This window comes from Empidonax traillii, unplaced genomic scaffold (genome assembly GCF_003031625.1).
Source record: "Empidonax traillii isolate 1590-97213 ecotype Southwest subspecies unplaced genomic scaffold, ASM303162v1 scaffold625:size414109, whole genome shotgun sequence".
NCBI lineage: Eukaryota > Metazoa > Chordata > Aves > Passeriformes > Tyrannidae > Empidonax > Empidonax traillii.
In genome coordinates this window covers 270,651-291,464 of record NW_020955818.1, presented here as the reverse complement: position 1 = coordinate 291,464, position 20,814 = coordinate 270,651, and the positions used below count along the sequence as shown (strand labels likewise).

General features: G+C 62.2%; 2 protein-coding genes across 3 annotated transcripts; one reads left to right on the top strand and one right to left on the bottom strand.

Moving 5' to 3' along the window:
- Positions 1-832: 832 nt before the first annotated feature.
- On the bottom strand, positions 833-8,881 carry LOC114065162 (phosphatidylinositol 3,4,5-trisphosphate 5-phosphatase 2-like). The gene is made up of 25 exons (XM_027898832.1): positions 8,745-8,881; positions 7,826-7,889; positions 7,155-7,293; positions 6,930-7,071; positions 6,703-6,843; positions 6,464-6,551; positions 6,244-6,330; positions 5,913-6,020; positions 5,708-5,822; positions 5,431-5,537; positions 5,141-5,243; positions 4,603-4,799; positions 4,203-4,320; positions 3,987-4,083; positions 3,677-3,815; positions 3,495-3,594; positions 3,124-3,212; positions 2,816-2,897; positions 2,625-2,714; positions 2,426-2,542; positions 2,254-2,342; positions 2,000-2,087; positions 1,656-1,811; positions 1,435-1,516; positions 833-1,358 (listed from the first exon to the last, which is right to left on the bottom strand). Exons 1-25 carry the CDS (start codon positions 8,879-8,881, stop codon positions 833-835), a joined length of 3,201 nt encoding a protein of 1,066 aa, XP_027754633.1.
- A 3,972-nt stretch (positions 8,882-12,853) lies between these two features.
- ARR3 (arrestin 3) lies at positions 12,854-20,549 on the top strand. Of its 2 annotated transcripts, XM_027898819.1 has the most exons (17): positions 12,854-12,951; positions 14,489-14,529; positions 14,971-15,001; positions 15,309-15,369; positions 15,732-15,776; positions 16,072-16,271; positions 16,382-16,441; positions 16,672-16,739; positions 17,041-17,176; positions 17,266-17,350; positions 17,476-17,548; positions 18,020-18,157; positions 18,280-18,363; positions 18,642-18,665; positions 18,744-18,796; positions 19,145-19,154; positions 20,099-20,304. In XM_027898819.1, the coding sequence occupies exons 2-17, from the start codon at positions 14,516-14,518 to the stop codon at positions 20,193-20,195; spliced, it is 1,179 nt and encodes a 392-aa protein (XP_027754620.1). In that variant the 5' UTR covers positions 12,854-12,951; positions 14,489-14,515; the 3' UTR covers positions 20,196-20,304. The 2 variants fall into 2 exon arrangements, with proteins under 2 accessions (XP_027754620.1, XP_027754619.1); XM_027898818.1 differs by lacking the exon at positions 19,145-19,154 and having other exon boundaries at positions 20,099-20,549.
- Positions 20,550-20,814: the final 265 nt, after the last annotated feature.

Below are 20,814 nucleotides of genomic sequence, written 5' to 3'. Positions count from 1 at the left end.
ACCCCGGGGCGCTGCCCCGCTGCCCCCCAGCCCTGCGGGGCCGTCCTGGGGACAAAAGGTGGCCAGTGCCACCTTGAGGCCAGCGCGGGCATCGTGTCCCCAAACCCAGGGCCACCTTGTGTGTCGCAGCAGCCGGGACACTGCGGGTCGGGGTGTCCCTGTGTTTGGGGTAGCGTGTCCCCCGCTCCCGGTGCTGCTCAGGGGGATTTACCTCCTGCGCGAGTGCAGCTGGGGAAGGGCGGGTGCTGAGCTCACCTGGAGGGTTTGTGATGAACGGGGATCACGGGGGGCCAACGGGTGAACCCCCAGATGGGTGGGGGCCACGGCCGTGAGCAGGCGGGCTTGGGGGGAGCAGGGGGGCGAGGTCCTGGGGCAACCCGGGGGTGCTCGGCCGGGGCAGGGCTGAGGAATTGTGGAATTGTGCCACCGTGGATGCCCGCGAAGGCAGAGCCAGCCCGTGGGACCCCCACGGGACCCCGGGCAAGGGCAGCCTCGAGGGTCGGGGTGTGCGGGGTGCCCCATGGGACAGTGGGAGGAGGGGGCAGTGTGCTGGAGCAGCCGGGACACCGGGAGCTGTTTTCCCCGCCTGGAGCGGCCCGGCTTGGCGCGCTCCCTCCTTCCCCTGCACGGAACCAGGTGTGCACACACCGCTCCAGCCCCCGCCACTTTATTCGGGATAGGGATAGCAACGGGCATCCTGCACGGAACTGGCGCCGCGGCCTCGGGGAGCGGCTGCTGCCGGGAAAGTCCTCTGGGAATGCCATCCTAGCGGGGCTGACCCGGGATGGGGGAGCAGCTGCCGGGGCCGCAGGCTGGGCTGGGAACGGACGCGCTACATCCTGGCAGGCTGCGGGTCGGCCGGACGGGGCCGAGCCTCGAGGTCCAGCGCACCCAGCGCTCCCCCCTTCCCGGGGGGCCTCGGCACCTCCCGGCAGGGCCGCGGGGGCGGCTGCAGGACACGCTGGGGCTGGCGCAGCTCCTGGATGTCCCCTCTGCCCTCGGGGGACACCGGGCTCGGGTGGGTGGCCACGAAGCAGCCCCCCAGCCCCGCCGCGTCCCGAGCCAGGATGGCCGATTTGGGTCTCTTGTGATGGCCCACGCCGGGGGGGCTGAGTGGGTGCCCGCAGGATGGGCTCGGTGCCACGCGGCGGGATCGGCCACCCCACTGCTCCTCCCCTGAGCACGAAGGGACCCGCGGCCCGGGGGGGCTCCGGCACCGCTGGCCCCCGGCCGGGCTCTCTGCCTGCTTGTGGGGGGCTTCACCGGGGGCCGGCACCCACGTGTTGGGGACCCCCTCGAAGATGAAGTAGGCTGGGTTGGTGTAGTCGGTGGCCTCGGGGAGGCTGCGGGGCCGGCTCCTGCGGAACAGAGCGGGAGAGGGCTCAGCATCCCCCAGGGCTGCGGCTGGCGGTGGGGTTGGGCCCGGTTGGGTACCTGAGGCGCTGCAGGGCTGGTTTGGGGCGCAGCGGGGCCTCCGTCACCGGCTCAGCATCCTCCTCCTCAAAGCTGATCCACTCTGCAAAGGCACCCAGGTCCGGGCTCACCCCAAGGCCGGGGTTCAGGGGCCGGTGTGGGCACGGGCAGCCCCACACCACGTCCTGGGTACCCCTGAGCCCCGTGCCCAGTGCTGGGAGGGGCTGGTGTGCCCCCCGTACCGTAGAGCCTCTCGCGGGTGCTGCAGCGCTCCGTGGGCACCCGGACCCGCACCCAGCCGCGCATGGAGCCCGTCTCCTCACCACGGTGGAAGAGGAAGGTCTCGAACTGCTGGGCTGCGCTGCCGATCATTGACCTCAGGGCAATGCAGCACTCGCCTGGGGGCACAGGGCACGCCGGTGTCAGCCCGTGGGGGGCAGCTGAGCCCCCCGTGTGCAGCACCACTCTGGAATATGTTGGGTGCCAGCGTCCCTCCTGCCAAGCTCCAGCTGCCAAACCTGACACCCAGCAGGGTGTCACCTGTGGGGCTGAGCTTTGCACCCCCATGCCACCATCCTGCACCTACCATAGGACTCGCAGCTCTCCACGCCCTTGATGCTGAGGAGCAGGTGCTGGTCCCCCAGGTACTCCAGGTCTGGCAGGATGGGGTTCAGCTGCATGTGGAGAGGGGGTGCTCTGGGGGCTGCTGCAGGGGAGGGGGCACAGGGAGGCTCTGCCCTGGGGGTGGTGACAGCCCGCAGCACCCCTTGGGGCTCAGGGTTTGGATTCAGAGGGAGGGATGGGGAAGAGGAGGCAGGAGGATGCTCCAGGGCCGCGTACCACAGGCAGATGCTTTGCAGACCAGCCCAACTTGAGGAATCCCGGGATGTCGTAGTTCTGGAAGGTGTTCTCCCCACTCCGCTGCATCTCTGTGGGGCACAGGGGGGGCACAGCTCGAGCAGGGCCAACTCACCCCCTTGATGCACCCCCAGCACCCCGGGCACCCCCTCACCCTCCAGGCAGTAGGAGTGGAACTCGATGTAGCACTTGCTGCGGCTGGTGGTTTTCAGGATCACCTCGATGCTCTCCCACTCGATGCAGGCCAGCGCCTCGGGGCGGGAGCCGGGGGCTGCAGGCAGGTACCAGTGGGTGAGTGTGTGCCAGGGCTCACCCCAAACCGGGCACAGGGGCGACACATCCCAATCCCTTACCCTCCTTGGGCACAAACTGCGATGTCACTCCCACCTCGAAGGTGGCAAAGACAGGTGAGTGGTCGCTGGTCACGATGTCATCGGTGCAGCCTGGGTGGTGGCAGGGAGCAGCTGGGTGACAGTCCCCAAGCCTTGGGGTCCTGGGCAGCACTGGCCACCCCAAGCTCCCCCATCACTGGGTTCTCACTCACCGTAGGAGTTACAGACCAGGTGGGTCTCCGGGTGGGACTTCCACAGGATGCGGTCACACCACGAGGGGACGTTGATCCTCACCTAGAAGTGGGGAAAGCACCTGCTTCACATCCCCTCAGGTGTGGCTCCCCCAGCCCAGAAAGGCCTCCCAGCACCCCAAAAAGTGAGTTCCCTCCTGCCCAGACCCTCTCTGGGGAGGGAACAGGATGGTGGAGGTGTGGGGTGGAGATCCCCGTGCAGCCCCTCGGCACCCTGCTGTCACCATTCCCAGAGATGCCCTGTTTGGAAGGAGGCTCCAGGAACTCACCCCCGTGGGCTTGAACTTCTGCCACACGTAGGTGTCCCGGGAGCCCCGCTCGTACCGGTATGTGGGTGGGAAGGAGATGTCACCTTCACCTGGGAACAGAGACATGGAGGTGGCACGGGGGCCATTGTCCCTGCCTGTCCCCACAGCAACTGTCCCTGTAGGGTGTCCCGGTCCCCATGGGAGGCTCACACTGACAGCTGGCACCCCTGGCATGGTGCACATCAAGGTTCCCCAGGCTCTGGGCACCCTGTGCAGGGCTGTGCCAGGACAGGGGACCCCCGAGTGCTGGGGGTGGCACGGGGGGAGGGCTGTGGGGACCCCGGGTGCTGCTGACCCAGCGGGGGGAGCAGCACCCTTGTCCCCACACTCACTGAACCGCAGGAACACCTTGTTCTTCTCCCGCTCCAGGTTGAGCTGGTCCACAGCCAAGAGGGCTTGAAACTCCTTCTTGGTGATGTGGGCAAGGATGTCCTGTGGCGAGGGGGAAGGGTTGGTGAGCCCCAGGGGCTCCTCTCGCCCTGCTGACCCCAGCGTGGTCCCTGTGGGGTCCCACCTCCATGCCCATGTCCAGGCGGTAGTTGAGGTCCCCAAACCAGAAGAGGTGGGTGAAGCGCAGGGTGAGGTCGAAGCCCCCCAGACGTTTGTCACCCAGGACCAGGGAGTGCAGGATGTCACTGTAGTTCTGGTTACGTCTGTGGGGAGGGGGGATGGCAGCACCGTGTGAGCCACCCTGTATGAGCCACCCTGTATGCTCATCCTGCCCCTTCTGGGTGGGGACAGGGACAGCCCCTCAGCGCTCCTCCAGCCCCCTGAGACACCCACCTGCCCTGGGGCAGCCCCATCCCTCCGAGCCCCTCCATCACCTGTGGGTCTTCTCACTGCCAGAGGTCAGGTGGCAGTTGATGAAGCCGAAGGAGGTCCCGTTGAAAAGGAAGGAGACGCCCACGGCTCCCTTGTTTCCTGCAGGGATGTGCTGCCACTGAGCTCTGGGGCAGCCCAGAGGTCCTGTCCTGGCCCTTGGGCTGTCCCCTCATTCTGGGCATCCCATCCCATCCCATCCCATGCCATGCCATCCCTACCCAGCGTGTTGGCGATCCCAGTTTTCACGCTGGAGGTGTGGACGTGGCTGATGCGCCGCTCGTGCTCCGGCTTGACCAGCACCACGATCTTGATGCTCCAGAGGCACTGCAGGGCCACCTGTGGTGGGGCAGGGGGTGAGCCTGCCTGCCCCCCACGCTGCCCCACGGCCAGGGGTGGTGGGGATGGAGGAGCAGGTAGGTCAGCCAACCCATCCCTGACTCCGGGGCAGGTCACTCCGGGAGCCCGTGGGGCACAGGAGGTTGGCTGGGCTGCATTTGGGGTGGGAGAGGGCCCCGGGTCGGTGGCTGTTGGCAACCAGCCCCCTGAGCCTGCCAGGGCTGGCTTTGGGCTGCGGGGATCAGGTGCCCCCTGGCACAGCAGGGGGGTCCAGGCCGTTACCACTCGGTAGTCGATGGCCATGAGGGTCTTGAGGGAGGCGCGCAGGAACTCGACCCACTCGCGGTCACCCAGGGAATTCTCCTGGGTGCCGATGACGTAGATGTCGTGGGGGATGCAGGCCGTGGTCTCGTCCTGGGTGTGCCCCAGGCCCCTGGAGGTCAGCCAGGAGGCCAGGGAGCGGGGGGGTGGGGTGCTGCCTGCGGGCAGGGACACGGGTCACCAGGGAGGGGACACGGGCATGGCTCCTCAAGCTCCTCTTACCCTGTGCATCTCCAGGAGCTGCCGGCGTGGGAGACATCGTGCCAGCCCTGGGGCTCACCCAGCTCTGTCCCAGACTGATGCTGGGATTTACAGCCCAAAACCCTCCCAGCATCCCAGCTCCTCTGTTTTGCCAGCACCCACCAGGTGAGTGGATCATGATGGGACAGGCAAACCCAAAAGCAGCCAGGTTGGTGTCTTCTCCAGCCTCCTCCTCCCAAAACCCACCCAAGCTCACAAGAGCCTCCCAGGACAACATGACCTTCTGCTGGCCCCTTACCCATGTTCCATGTCCCGATGTACACCGAGATGAGCTCAGGCTCATCCAGGTTGGAGTGCTGGATCTTCATCAGCTGCAGCAGCTGGCAAAAGGCCTCTCTCTTCTGTGGGAAGATGAGGGTGAGTCAGTGTCTCAAAGGGGAAGAGGGGAGGCACAGTGCCTTGGGATCAGGGGAATGTCACCCCCAGGTGTAGGAGGGGTGGTCTCAGCTCTGATATCATTCATTTGCTGCTTCCCAGTGGCTCCATATTCCCCCAGGACCCGCAGTGGGCACAGCTGGTGCCACTTACCCTCGCACTGGGGAAGATGAAGTCCCTGCCCAGGCTCTTCTGGGACTCCCGGGCCCACACCAGCCTCACCTTGCTCTGCACACTCTGGTACTTGATCAGCTGCAGGACTGAATGACGGGTGTCAGGGGGGCACTGGTGGCCCCCACCCCCCACTGTGGGGGTTGCAGGCAGCGTGGGATGGGGGGGCAAGGTGTGACATGGTCTGTGTCCCATTACCCTGGTGTCAGGGCCCCAAAGGATCCCACTGACAGCCTGGGGGGGGTCAGCAGCCCCTTACTTTTGTCCTGTGGGATCACCTCCTCAGGGGACCCGCTGCCCCGCTTGGTGACGGCCACCGTGCCCGACTCCACGTCCACCAGCAGGACCACGCGCTGCGACTTGCCCGCCTTCACCTGCACGGGGGGACGTGGCTGCCGGGTCTGTCCCACCCCTGCCCTGCCCCAGCAGCCGCTCCAGGGCCCTGCTGTGCCCCCTGCCCTCACCTCGAAGCTCTGCACAGCCAAGGGCTTGGCAGAGGGGGGAGGCCCTGTCACCACGCTGGGCAGCGCCAGGTCGTGCCTCGACACCATCTCCTGCAGCGACTTCAGCACCTGCCAGAGAGAGGGGCACTGGTCTGGGGGCACTGGGCTAACTGGGAGCCCTGGGCACCCTGCCCCGACAGGCACCCTGGAGCTGTGCCACTGCCAGCAACTCGATCTGCTGGAGGGCTTAATTTAGGTGAGGGATTTGCTGGATCAGAATTAACCCCCAGCCCGGGGCATGGCTGTGCCTCCCCCTGCACCCAGCCTGGCACCGTGGCGTGGGGACAGGCACCTTCTTCTCCAGCGAAGAGAGGAGATGGTTGACACTGGATATCTTGTGGAGGAGCAGCTCAAGGTCTGGATCGCCGGTCAGGAGAGCCTGAGGAGAAGGATGGATATTTCTGGAGCAGCACAGTGGCACTGGACTGATGGATTCCTCCTGGTGGGTCTGTGCTACACCCCAGGATAGAAGATCTGGCAGGGGAAGCAGCTGTGGCTGTGGGGGCACTCACCTGCTCCCTGGCTGGGCTGCGAGGGGACGCAGGGGGGTCAAACACCCTGGCCAGCGTCTCCAGCCCTGCCAGAGTGAAGTCAATCTCACTGCAGGGGAGGAGAGGAGCGGGTCAGAGCCAGCGTGGGCATCTCCCGAGCCTTGATGGCAACGCTCAGCCACCATAAGGGGACGGGGACAAGGTGGGTGACCCCGGGGGGGGTGTCCCTGCTCCAGCCCTGCCACTCCTGGCCTGCTGACCTGTGCAGTGGCCGGCAGGCCGTGGCCAGGGCGGTGCTGAGGTGCCGCAGCTGCGGGTGCCCGAGGCTCAGGGCCTCCGGGTCCAGCTGCACGTGGTGATTCAGGTACTCGGCCATGAAGCCCGTGAAGTCGCTGGCAGGGCTGCAAGAGGGATGGGCATAAAGACACCCCCTGGGCACGCCCATCCCACCCCCCATGCCTGCCCGGGGTGGGCAGGGGGGCATTACCTGCTGTGGATCTGCTCCTGCAGCCTCTGGTGCAGCTGCTGCGGGATGTGGGTCTGGCTGGCCGTGGGAGCGCTGGGCCACGTGCCCACCGTGGGTGGCACCGTGCTGGCCGTGTGCCCCCTGCCCTGAACATCCTCCCCGTCTGTGGGCAGAGTTCAGCCAGCTCAGCAGGACCCCTCCCCTCTCCCGGCCTGGCACAGCCCTCCCAGCCCCTCCCTGGCTCACCCGAGTCCTCGTCGGGCGCCCGCCGTGCCCGGTGCACGGGGTAGAGCAGGGGGGTCACCAGCCCGTTGTTGGGGTGCTGGTAGGCACAGATCAGGTCAGGGAGGGTACGGAAACACTGGGCTTGGATGCCCTGGATGGTCTGGGAGGCAGAGGAGGGGAAGCACCGTCACATCCCATCCTCTGCCGGGGGACCCATGGGTGAGGACCCATGAGGAGCATGGAGACATCTGCCTCATTCAGCAGGCACAACCCCCCAGGATGCTCTTTTCAGGGGGCAGAAAAGGCAGCTGCAGAGAGCTGGGTACCAGGAGAAACCCTGAAGTGACACCAAAGGGGAAGTGAAGCTGAGCCAGTGGCCAGGACAGACACCTTGGGGACAGACATCATAGGAATGGGGTCTGTGTGTCCAGGCTGGGGCAGGGCACAGTGGCAGGAAGGGGAAGGGTGTTTTGCTGTGAGAAGGCATCTTTGAGGTGAAGGAGTGGCTGCAAAGGGTGCACATCCTGTAGCTCGTGCAGAAAACAAACCACAGGCTGGGGCTCTTGGGGCTGGGGAGGGTGAGGAGCGCCCTGGGCCCTCTGTAGCTGCATCCTGCCCCAGCTCAGGGGCACTACCCAGGGCAGGGGGGACACCCTGGGGGCACCCAGTGCTGTGCACCCCCACACACCCACCTGCACTGAGAGCAGCCCCTCGTCATCGGGGAGGATGCGGTAGGTGTGGACGTGGCGCTGGAACCTGGGAGAGAGCAGGTGAGGGTCCCCCGTGGCACTGCCCTTGGCACTGCAGGCCTGTGGCAGCGCTGAGGGCCCAGCTCTGAGGCAAACCCCCCGTCCCCTCTGCAGAGGGGAAATAAAAGCCTCACCCTCGGCTCGGGGTGTGTGCCCCTTGCAGGGAGGATGTGCAGTGTCCCCCTGCCCCCAAACAGACATGGCACGGCCAGGACTCCACCAGCAGTCCCTGGGGCAACCCCAGCCCCATAGTTCCACGTGGCACTGAGGACTTTGGGCACACCAGAGCCCATCACTGAGCTCCCCATGACTGTGCAGCCTGGCTGTGCTCGCCCTGAGGCCACTGCACATCCCTGCCCGTGCCACCATCCTGTGCCACCATCCTGTGCCATGGGGCATCAGCCTGGACTCTGACTTGGGTCCTGCACCCCCCGGGGTCCCTCAGCACCACGTGTTTGGAATTTTCCCACCCATGGTGTAGGAAGGGTGGGCATCCTGCCAAAGCCACAGACACACACGCGTGGCTCGTAGGCAGGAAGGGGGCAGAGCTGGAAGGCTGCAGGCAGGAAGGGTGCAGGGCAGGAAAGGTGCAGGCAGGAGGAGGGGTGCAGGCAGCAGGAAGGGTGCAGACAGGCCCAGCAGGCAGCTCTCAGGGGCTGTACCCCAATTCCAGGTTCAGGGGTGGCGAGAGGCCCCGTGCTGGGGATGCAGCCCCAAAGTCCCGGCACTGGAGTTGCTCACAGTGGGCATCGTGGGCTGGGTGTGTGCTCACCCCACTGGGGGTCTGGCAGTGCCTGGAGCGGGGAGAGGGACAGAGGGATGCCAGCAAGGGGCAGGAGAGAATCCAGGAGCAGGGACTCACAGGAGGCACAGGGCATACGCCCCCGCGACAGACTCGCTGTCCCGCACCAGGAAGGAGCCGTCGCGCCCGGCCCTGGCCAGCAGCTCCTCGGCCACCACCCTGCTGATGTCCCGGTGGTACCAGCTGGCTGCTGCCATCCTGCTGTGCCCTGTCCCTGTCCCAGCCCCGCATCCAGCTCAGCAGGGCCTGCTGGCCGTCTGCTGGCCCACGGGGGCTGCTGAGGGGGGTGGTGTGGGGGTCCCCTGGTCCCCGAGCGCGGTGCTGGCCGCAGGTCCCAGCGGGTGAGGGGCAGCCCCTGGGGGGAAGCTCATGGGGACAGGGTGCCCCACGGCCAGGCAGCGTGGCAGGAGCAGGTTGGCAGCTGGTGGAGGCTGGGGGTCTGGATAATCCTCATGGTGAAGGCTCCAGCCTGCAGGGAGCACAGGGCAGGTCAGTGAGAGGAGCAGTCCCGTGGGGGGAGCAGGATGGGGCCACCATCCTGCCCTGGTGCATGGCGAGGACAGGCAGTGCTGGTGCCCCAGGGGCACACAGGGGTCTGATCCCACCCGACACACTCACCGTCCCTCTCAGACGCCGTGGGGGCTCCTGGGGCTCCTGCAGGGTGCTGTGGGCAATAAGCTGAGCTTTTCGGGTGCAGCCAAGGAGCAGCAGAGCCACAATGCTGCACTGGCCTCTCCGGGCTCCCTCTGGTGAGTCACAGCAGCTCCCTGCCCGTCACACTGCCCACTGGGGTGGCATCACGGGGCCAGTGCCCACACTGATGGCCCCAGTCCCACTGGCCGGGCCCACCCGCCCGGTGCCCCGTGTCTCTCGCTCTGTGACTGAGCTCTTCCTCCTTCTCTTCCTCCTCCTCGCCCCTCCTCCTGCCCCAGCTCTGCTACCAGGGGAAGCCACGGCCCTGCAGGCTGAGCATGGCAGGGGCAGCAGGACCACTCCTGGAGTGCCCCCAGCCCGCTCCTGCTGTGCTTTCTCCTCGGGGATGATGGATGGGGCAGAGCCACATCCCTCAGGCAGGACCCTGGGAGAAGGGACCGCCAGCAGTGTAGGACAGCAGGAGGCCCCTGAAATGTGTTTGGGCTGGTGGGCTGGTGGTCATGTGGGCAGGGACCGAGATGCCCCTGTGTGGAGATGGAGCTGCTGCAGGCACCAGGCGCCCACGATGGCACTCGTGTCACTCCAGCTGCAGGCAGGAAGGAGTTGGGGTTCTGGGACTCCTGGGAAGGGGCCGGGAAGGAGAGGATTTGCCAGTGGGACAGGGCTGCAGATGGCACCAGGGCTCCCACAGCTCCTGGTGCAGCCGCACCTCGTGGCCAGGAGCGAGCAGCCACGCATGCAGCGGATTGAGCTGCGCAGGGTGATTAGCACCAATTAATTACAGATGAGCAGCAGCCACCGTCTGCTGCCCGAGTGCCTGGCAGCACCACGGCTGCTGGGGGGGGAGAGGGGGCAGCGGGTTCCTGCTGGAGGAGGATAAGGATGAGAATAGAGTGCTGTGCTGAGCCACTCTCCTGGCCATCCGCCACCCTCAGCATCCCAAACTGATCCTGCAACCACGAGCCAGCGCAAAGGGACTGTCACCCACCACCTCCCGCCCCAGCCACCAGTGCAGACGTGCCAAAAGCCCCTGTGAGGCTTCCTCCTGGATCCCCAGCCTCGAGAGGAACCTGTGGCCAGGCCACCAAGCAGTTGGGCCACCCTCTTGATGTTGGGTTGGCAGCTCTGGGCCACGTGGCGACGGGTGCATCTCTCGCCAAGCACCTGCCTTGGGGACACACAGTGGGGGTGGGCTTGTGCAGGGACAGTGGTTGGAGCCCCCCATCCTGCTGGACACCCCCCTCCTGCCCGAGGCCCCGTCCCTCCAGTGCTGCTCCCCCTGTTACTTAACAGCGCATCAGTAATTCCCGCAGCGCAGAGATGCCTGTGCTCACTAATGCCATCCACGCCTCTAATCCGGATCAGGGGAGGAAGCCCTGCAGCTCTGAGGGGCTTTGGGAATCAGCAATGCCTGCTGTGAGTGTTTATGTAAGGTGGCTGCCGTGCACAGTGCCAGGGGCCCCGCCGCCTGGGCAGCTCTGCCAGCACCTGGGCACAGGTGTGGTTGGGAAGGCGAGATGGGATCGGTGGTGCCGGATTCCTGGGAGGCTGCACAGGAGGGCAGACCCTACGGACACAGGGGGCTTCCCTGGTGGGGCAGGACATTCCAGAGCACTGTCCATCAGGAGGCCGCCACGTGTGTCACCAGCCCCACGTCCCTGGTGTCGAGCCCCGTTGGAAGTGGCTGAGCTGTGCCTCACGCAGCACGTGGACCTGCAGGGATGGTGGGATGAGGCAGATGAGAGGAACCTTTGGCCATTTATTACACATGAAAAGGGAAGAAGGCCTCTCTCATTTCCCTATTATTTATAGCACTGCTTCCTTCGCTGGCACTTGGTTTGGAGCTCAGTGACAGTGTGGGAGAGGATGTGGTCTCTGTCCACCTCACCGCTGTTTTGGGGAGGGGAAATATCTGTCCCCCAGCTTGGGGAAGGCTGAATCCATGCAGCTGGGACTAAGCTGAGCTGAAGCCATCCACCATGAGCACTGCTGCCCACCCTTGCCATGCTGGACAGACCCCCCAGCCGCAGCCCTGGAGAGCAACACTGGGCACAGGGCCCTCACTAGGAGTGTAACAGGGAGCCACAAACACAGAGTTCAGGATTAGGTGCCCCAGGGCACGGCTGGGCAGAGGGTGTCCAGGTGGGGCTGCCTTCTCCTCCTTCTCTTTCACCCTACGGCGTGAAGGTCACAGTTCATGTGACCCCCTGACTGTGGCAGAAATAGCACCTGTTAATCTGCACCCTAAGCAGCTCTCCTGTGTGCAATTAGAGATCACAAGTCCCAGCCCCAGGGAACGTGTGCTGGCAGATAAAGCCCTGGCAGGAGGGTTGCCGTGCCGTGGTGGCTCCTGGCTGCTCTCAGTGGCTCCTGGTGGCCCAAAGGGCTCGGGACACAGGTGGGCTGTGTTAGGGAGGAGTTGGTGCCCAGGTGATGAAGGTTGTGGAGCTGACCCAGGGTGCTGGGAGGAGGTTGCTGGCAGCTCTGGGATGGAGGTACCATAGCAGTGAGCAGGGACATCCTGATCTCAGTGCTCAGCTCTGGAGGCTGAGCCAGAACCAAGTGCATCCCCGAAGCATCTGGGTGAGCAAGGAAGGGCTTGAGGGATGCTGGAGGAGAGGAGGATGGGTGGGGCCTTGCTGGAGCAGTTTGCAGCTGCCCCAGGCTGTCCTTGGGATCTGTGGCCCATCCCAAGAGCAAGCCCGGGGCAGCATCCTGCAGCCATCCCCGTGGGAAGGGGATCCCACACTCCAGGGTGGCTGTGGGAATGCTGCTGTCCTGGCAGCCATAAGGCACAGCCACTCTGTGCTTTGCAGACCTCGAATTAATGAGGTGTTGATTGGGTCAGGCAAGGCCAGCCTGTGGTTATGAAATGACCAGGGCTGAGCAGGTCATGCTGGGGGACAAGTGGTAGGTCTGTGTTGCACCACCCAAGGGTGGCTGGTCCTTCCCTGGTGATTCAGGGAGGGGGAATCCTGCCAAGGCCTTCACCCCAACATCTTGTACCCCATGGCAAGGGTGTCCCATGTGCCTTGGACCTAGGTGACCAAGCCCATGGGCACGTTGGTCATGCAGGAAGCTGTTTGTGCCTCCATCCAGGAAGATCTGTAAGGGAGGGAGAACATGGGGAAAGTCCCTCACTCCCCTCTACCATCTCCATCCACCTCCATGCCCAGAGCTGGCCCAGCTCCACTCGCCATGGGAGCAGCTGCAGAGAGCCCCTGTGGGAATCTGCACCCCTTCTCACCAGGAGCAGAGCTTCCACCTCAATTACCATCACCTTGCTCCTAAGCCCCTTGCCAATCCCCATAAGCTGCTTTCCCAGGGCTCCAGCAGCAGGGGTATTTTTAGCCCACTCTTACTCACGAAGCGTCTCCCCAGTTAATCAATTAATAGGATTCTTCCCCAAAGTCCCTCTCCCACACTCACACACAGACACACACCCCCTGCATCCCCAGCCCAGGCTGAGTGGGCGAGATCAGATGCCAGGGGAGGGACAGCCAGGGGAGATATAAGAAGCTGCAGGACTGGGAGCAGCCCGTAGTGACTGGGTGGCACTGGGACGTGCTGGCAGAGGAAGAGGAGAGTGTCTGTCTGTCCATCCACCTGCCAGGTGAGTGCTGCCTGCTCTGCTGCCCAGGCCTCTGAGTTCTGGAAAACACTCGGGGCAGGGATATTGGTGCCAGCCTGGGGCTGGAAGGAGGGTGGTTTGGGGCTGAAATGGGAAAAAAGAACAGGATTTCAGCGTGGCCAAGGCAGAGGGCGTGGATTGGGGGGTGTAGTAGTGGCGTGCAAGAACTTAACCAAACCAGGAGGGGTTTGAATCCCTTCTCTGGGGCCTGGGAGGCACAGAGGAGGAGCTCAGCTCTCCTCTCCCCCACCTTTCATTGCTTCATCTCCAGTTCCTGGGGTCTGGAGGGGTCTGAGCTCTCTGCTCCAGCTCCCTTCACACCTTCTCCTGCTGCTGCCCAAGAAACCCTGCAGGTGAGGATTCCTGAGCTTCCCATCCCACAGCACTCAGGGGCATCAAAGATCCTGAGCTTGGGACTGCTCCCTTGTCTTCCTGTGGGAAAGAAGATCATCTCCTCCCACCATCAATCCCTCCTCTCTCGCCAGCATCCCTGTGCTTATCTACAGGAGCAACTCTGTCCACGTGCCCCTGGGACTTAACAGCCTGCCAGGGCTTAAGCTCTGCTCATGCCAGAGCTGCCTAACTTTAAGAAGCTGAGCTCATCCCACCCATTATCCTGGTGAATTGGCTGGTGATCTGGGTGATATTTACGGATTCATCCTGGACACCAGGCAGGAGAGAGCAGGACACAGGGAGCAGCTGGGCAGGGCTGGGCAGCCCCTGCCACACTCCTGGCATGAAGGGATGGGGATGGAGGGACCTTGTGCCTCGACACCCCTCTTTCCACAGGGCAATTAAGCTTCCCTTGACCTCTCTCCCTGTGGTTTCCCCATTTTCCTGTGAGTGACAGGACAAAAAGAGCCCATTCCTGCTGTTAAGCCATGGCAGCCAATTTCCTGCAGACAGGAAAAATCCATAACGTTGAAACTCTGCAAGGCCTTTTGTTCATTTTCTCACCTTTCCCAGCCTTGAACCTGCTCCACTGGAAGTCACCCCTGTGCCTCCTATTTTAAAGGAATCACAGAATTCTTTGGGTTGGAAGGGACCATAAGGACCTTCTCACTCCACCTCCCACTAGCCCTTGTTGCTCCAAACCCCATCCAGCCTGGCCTTTGACTCTTCCAGGGATGGGGCAGCCACAGCTTCTCTCAGCAATTTGTTCCAGTGCCTCACCACTCTCCCAGAAAAGTATATTTTCCTAAATCTAATATAAATCTACTCTCTTTCCCTTTGATCTCTGGGACATCACTCTCCCTTTTTCTCCTCTCCACCACCTTTTTGGCCAGGGACAAGGGGCTGGCTTGGCCCTGCCAGTCTCCAGCTGCTCCCCTGCGCTGCCCCAAAACTGGGCAGCCCCAGCTGAACCCAGAGCTCCCGAGCTCTGCAGAGGGGACAGGCCCAGCAGTGCCATGTCCTGCAGTTTTTTGGGGTGTGGAGGATGTGTCCTGCTGGGGGCAGTGGCTGGGGGCTGCCCCTTCCCCACCACCTCACCCAGACCTCCCCTCACCTTTCCCCACAGATCCCCCTGCGCCGCTGCTGACTGAAAATGGCAGAAGCAAAGTAAGTGTTTTTAGTTATTTATTTGTGATTGGGGTGGAGCAGGGCCCTGCAGGGCAGCAGCAAAGGGAGAAAGAGTCCTCCTGCTGCCCCCACCCCCTGCTCCTGAGGGCTGGAATGTGAAATCACAGCAGGGACCCTCATGATGGAGCCAACAGAGCCCCTTCTCTCTGTAATTCATGTTGGTTCTTCTCACTGGCCCTTAAGACACAGCGAATTCACCCCCCCCTCCGTGATCACCCTGAGCTCAGGGGCACAGCATGCCCTGGATGGGGGTTTGGCTCTGAATTCGCTGAATTCCCAGAGGACAGGACACCCAGGCAGGCTCTGGTGAAGCTCTTGGTGGTGCAGCACTTTACAGGGAAACTCCATCTCCCTGCCCTGGCTGTGCCCCATCCAGCCTTGTCCAAGGCATTCCCAAATATCTGTCTCTTTTTTCCGCAGGGTGTTCAAGAAGACCAGCCCCAACACCAAGGTGAGTCCAGGGCCTGTCCCCAGGTGTGGTCAGCCCAGGTGCAGCCTGTCCTGGGATTCTCCAGGGTGAATCTGCCCATGGGACCCAGGCTGGGTCTCCCTTCCCTTTGAGATCTGATTGATTCCTGCCAGACCTGCCAGGATGCCACTGCAAGACTCATTTTTCAAAATAAAAATTAAACCCCACACTGATATGACCCCTTAACTGCGATGTCTGGTCCAGCACGGTATTGAGTCCCATGACACAACTCAGCACTACAGAATTTGGGCCCATGGCAAATACTGACCTGCTTCCTTCTCCCCTCCAGCTTTCCATCTATCTGGGGAAGAGAGACTTTGTGGATAACGTGGACTCAGTGGAATCTGTAGGTGAGTAGGTCTGTGCCCACCCCGGAGGTGGAAGCACAGGCAGGGAGAGGCCAGGAACACTGGTCCCTATGCTGGGAGTCTGCTTATCTCTGCCTTCCACTGGAGCAGAAGGAGCAAATGTCCTGTTTTCCTGCAAATGCCCTTAAGAAAAATGGTGGGGAAAGGGACAAAGTGCCTTTGTGAAGCAACCCAGCCACACTGCTGGGGGAGATGCTGCGGGAGGCATCCCCGTCCCCTGACCAGCAGCTCCCCTTGGCCGCCTTCCAGCTGAAAAGTGGATTATTTGAGCTTCAAAAGGTGTGTTTTAGGAAGAATCTTCCCCGTGTGGGTGAGCTCACTGTTCCTCCTCTGCTTGTTTGCAGATGGTGTCTGCCTGATCGACCCGGAGTACCTGAAGGACAGGAAAGGTATGGATGCAGAAACCACGGGGAATGAGGGGAGGGGATGGAAACCAGCTCTGAGCTCCCCCATGACCCGGGGCTGTGCTCAGGTGGAAGCTGCAGTGTGCTGTCCACAGCTCACGTTCGGCAAGGCCGCTCAGCTCACAGACGTGACGAGCCCTGCCCGGTTTATATTTAGTGCCCCAGGTCCAGCTCCACTTTCTGCTGAAGGATTGTTAAAATAGGTTTCCTCTCTTTCCTGTCTACCCAACCCCTCCTGGCCGTGTCTCCCTCCATCCCACCCTTCCCTGGCCCCTCTCAGTGTATGTGACCCTGACCTGCGCCTTCCGCTACGGCCGCGACGACCTGGACGTGATCGGGCTGACCTTCAGGAAGGACATTTACGTCCAGACCGTCCAGATCTTCCCACCCGTGCCGGACCAGGCCCCCAAAACCCTCACTCCCCTGCAGGACAAGCTGCTGAAGAAGCTCGGGGAGAATGCCTACCCCTTCACCTTTGAGGTAGGGGCTGCCCAGCCCTTCCTGGCCGTGCTCCCCCGTGGAGTGCGCTGGGATTTATTTCTGGGCGTGTTCTTTATTTCCTTTTCTCTTTCTTTCCCTGTTCTGTCCAGATTGCCACCAACCTGCCCTGCTCCATCAGCCTCCAGCCCGGGCCAGATGATGAGGGAAAGGTGAGCTGCTGTCCCCAACCCGTGTCCCCTGGACCTCTCCTCCCCGGCAGGGGTTTAAATTGTGGGGTGCTAAAAATGAGAGTTGATTCCCTTTATGGGGACGTCGCCCATGGGGTGAGGGGTGGGGAGGAAGGATGGCTGGAGTCAGCACCAGGATCTCCAGGGAAAGGAACCCAAACCCTGGGCATCTCCAAGCCCCTCCTGCTCAGTGACCACCCGTGTTCCCCCAGGCCTGCGGTGTGGACTTCGAGGTGAAAGGATTTTGTGCTGAAAATCTGGAGGAGAAAATTCACAAGAGGTATTTTCAAGGGATCCCTTTCCTGCCCCATGGCCCTAAAACTGAGCCACGGGACCTTTTCTGGGGTGACCAGCTTAGAGCTCAAGCCAGGGGCCCGCTGTCAGTTTGTGTCATGTTTGGGTGGGGTGTTCTGCCCGAAATAGGGGCAGTGGTCCCACGTCACGTCCTAAGAGCGGGTTGCAACGTGTACCCTTTGGCCGGAGACCCTGGGATGTTCCCTGGGAGAGTCCCTGTGACCCCTGGGAGGTGGTGTGGACGTGCCCCTGGTGTGGCACTGGGGGTGAGCCCTGCCCTCCCGCAGGAACTCCGCGCGCCTCATCATCCGCAAGGTGCAGTTCGCCCCGGTCAGCACGGGGCCGGCCCCGAGGGCGGAGACCACCCGGCAGTTCATGATGTCAGACAAGCCTCTGCACCTCGAGGCTTCCCTGGACAAGGAGGTCAGTAGGGAGCTGTCCCCTGCTTGGTGCCGCCCCGGGGGTGGGGAGCAGGGTGCCTGGTCATGGAACCAAACCTCTTCCCGCTGCAGATCTACTACCATGGAGAGCCCATCAGCGTGACCGTCAACATCAACAACACCACCAACAAGATAGTGAAGAAAATTAAGATCTCAGGTGAGAGGGGGAACAAGGGGCTCATCCCAGCACCCAGCACATCCCGCTCCCCCTGTCAGAGATGAGGACAGTGTGTCTGTGCCTCTGCCATGCCACCAACACGGCTCCCTCTTGTCTCCCCTCAGTGGATCAGATCACAGATGTGGTCCTCTATTCCCTGGATAAATACACGAAGACTGTGTGCACCGAGGAGATAAAGTAAGGAGAAAGGAGCTGGAGGTGATGTGGCATCTCAGCCAGAAGGAGGATAAGGATGGGAGAGGGGGTATGGGTGACAGTTTTACACCAAGCAGCAAAAATATCAGGGTTAGAAGAGCAGATGCAGAGGAAGCAGAGGAGAGGGAAGGCTGTGGCCCCTGTGGCCCCAACACAAGCTGGTGGTAGCCAGGAAGGTCCCTGGGGAAGGTGCGCAGCTGCCCCCTGGCTTCTTCCTCTCCTCACTTTGCATCTCTGAGGGCAGCCACAGCCTCTGCACCCCTGAGAACGAGGAGGGATGGAGCAAAGGCTGGGGGGAGAAAAAAAAAGAAGTGGTTGTAGAGGGGAATGAAAGGAGGAAACAGGCCCTGGCAGCTGCGTGGGGAGGGCTGGCTCTGCACAGGTGACTGGGGTGATGCAGAGCACCCACCAGGCTGGTGCTGGCTCTGAGCCCTCCTCTCCCACTCCTCCCAGTGAGACTGTGGCAGCCAACTCCACCTTCTCCAAAACCTACTCCGTGACCCCCCTGCTCTCGACCAACCGCCACAAGCGAGGCCTCGCTCTCGATGGGAAGCTCAAGCACGAGGACACCAACTTGGCCTCCACCACCATGTGAGAGCTGGCTGGGCTGCCCCTGCTCCCCACTCCTACAGCTTTCCACTGCTCAAGGGGGGTGTGGATGGGTCCTGTGGGCAGCACTGCCCCCTCACTGCTCCTCTCTGCCTTCCCCCTAGCCTGAGACCCGGCATGGACAAGGAGGTGCTGGGCATCCTGGTGTCCTACAAAGTGAAGGTCAACCTGATGGTGTCCCGAGGAGGGTGAGGCTCTGTGGGCACGGGGACCAGGGACTGTCCCCTGGGGCTGTGCTGGGGGATCTTGCACCCCCAGGGAGATGGAGAGGGGACTCAGACCATGGGCCCCCTCACCCCTGCCCTGTTCCCATGATCTGTGGGGCAGTGGGATGCCCTCTTACTCCCACCCCTCTGGTCCCATCACCCCTCCTATCAATCATCCTCTGCCCTATTATAAAACAAAGTCTAACACCTCCCCTCATCTGCCTTGGCTGATTTCTGTGCCTTCTCTCCTGCTGCCACAGGATCCTGGGGGATCTCACTTCCAGGTAAGGGGGAGCTGCCCGTGGGGCCGGGCAGGGCGTGGTTCTGGGTGGGATCACTGACAGAGGTGCTTTTCCTTCCAGCGATGTCGGTGTGGAGATGCCCGTCATCCTCATGCACCCGAAGCCTGACGAGAGTAAGTGGAGTGTGGAATGCTGCTGAAACAGCAGGGGGAGGAAGAGGCAGCTCTGGTTCAGAGGGGAATCAGTGAAACAACCCTGATACAGCCTGTGCAAAGGGTCCTGCTCTGCCCTCGGCTGTGGGGTGGGCACAGCTGTGTCCTGGAGCAGGGTGGGAGCAGTTCTCCCCAAAGCCCCCTTCCCAACATCCCTCTTCCCAGGAAAACACCCAGGCATTAATTAATTATTTAATTCATTCATTCATTAAGGAGAGCTGTTAGTTGGACTGTCCTTCCTGTACTAACCTGCACATCTCTCTCTCCCCATCCCTTTCTCTCTGTGCTGTGCTTATCTCTGGACTACAGCTAAGATAAGGTAAAGAGATATTCCCTCTAACACACAGACCACACAGATCTGCCCCTGTCTGTCAGAAGCAGCTGGCAATGCTCTTCCAGCCACAAGTGCCACCACTGGACATAGTGTCCCCACGGCCTTGATCCCCACACTGAGGTCATATCCCTGTGCCCCAAAATGCTCCCTAGCACCAGGGACCTTTTCTCCTCCCACCACTTCATCTTATTCCAGCTGAAGCCACAGCTGGGGCTGCTTCCCTCTGGGAAGCCACAGCATGCCAAAACCATTCCTGGCAGCCACAGCCCTGGCTTGTAAAACCCCAAAGGTTTTGTGTCTGGTTACACCCTGCAATGGGACATGAGCACTGGGATTTGGGACCTGGAAACCCAGGCTCCAACTGCTGGCTGTCACACCAACTCCTTTCACACTATCCCTTTCCCAGCTCAGCAAGGATATTTAAACTTCCAGAGGAGCAAATCTCTTGGCCTGTCCCCACCAGGGCTTCCTGTAGGCTTTGCCAAGTCATTTCACATGCACAAGCTTTTGGAATCACTTTTGCTGACTCTTTTTTTCTGTTTTCTTCCCCCCCCTTTTCACTTTGTGGCTCTCCCTTGCTGCCACCTGCCGCTCACCTTTCTCAAGGAAGTAGCTCAGCTCTTTGTTGCCACTTTAATTTATTTTCCTTCCCTTCTTTTTGACTTGGCAACGCAAAATAATGTCTTGAAAAACAGCAGAAGCTGCAGGCCCAGCTCCTTGGGCCTCACAGGCTCACAGTGGAGCCAGTGATGTGGCCTGTGTCTGTGTGCTGGGTTCAGGCTCACAGTGAGCTGAGTGTGTGCCCTGTGGGGTGATGAGGCCAAGGTGACCACCGTGTTGTCCCCAGGAGGAGCAGGGGGCCAGCAGGCATTTCCCCTCCTCTCTCTGGTGCATCCTGTGTTCTCACCATGCTCTGCTCTCCCTTCCAGTGCGGAGGACATTGTCATCGAGGAATTCGCTCGCCAGAAGCTCAAGGGAGAGAAGGATGATGAAGATGAGAAGGAGGAAGCTGAGAAGGAGGGTTAAGATGCTGGTCCCACACGGCCTGGTTTGGGATGTAGCTGCCTGTAGCGTTCCCCGCTGTGCCCACACGGTGCAGCCCCTCAGCCCCTCACAGCCCCCATAGGTGCCCCCCTCCCCGGGCTCCTGGCACCCCCTCCAAGCCCTGGTAGCCGTGGCAGGAGTCTCTGCTCCTCATCCCGGGGCTGCCGTGCAGGAAAGCCCCCCGGTGCTCCCTGTTCCCGTGGTGCCAGCGAGGGGAAAGGGACAGGGTGGGTGTGGCGGCCCCGGCAGAGCACATCACCCACACATCTGTCACCCGCCCAGCTGTGCCCAGCTCTGTGACACTGATCTCAATAAACCTGCCCGGTGCCCAGCGCAGGCTCCGTGTCGTGCTGGGGGGGCGTGGGGACCACCCAGGGCTGGGGGGGAGCCTGAGCCTTTGGGGCAGGGGCTGGGGGAGGTTGAGGCACTGCAGGACCCAGGGGAGCTGTTCCTGCCCAGGTCCCCAGTACAAGGTACAAGCCAGGCCCATCTCTGGTACAGCCCAGGGGCATCTGTGGTACCACCGAGATCATCCCAGTACAGTCTGGGTGCCCTCCCCAACACAGCCAGGCCCATTTGCAGTGCAGCTGGGCTGCCTCCA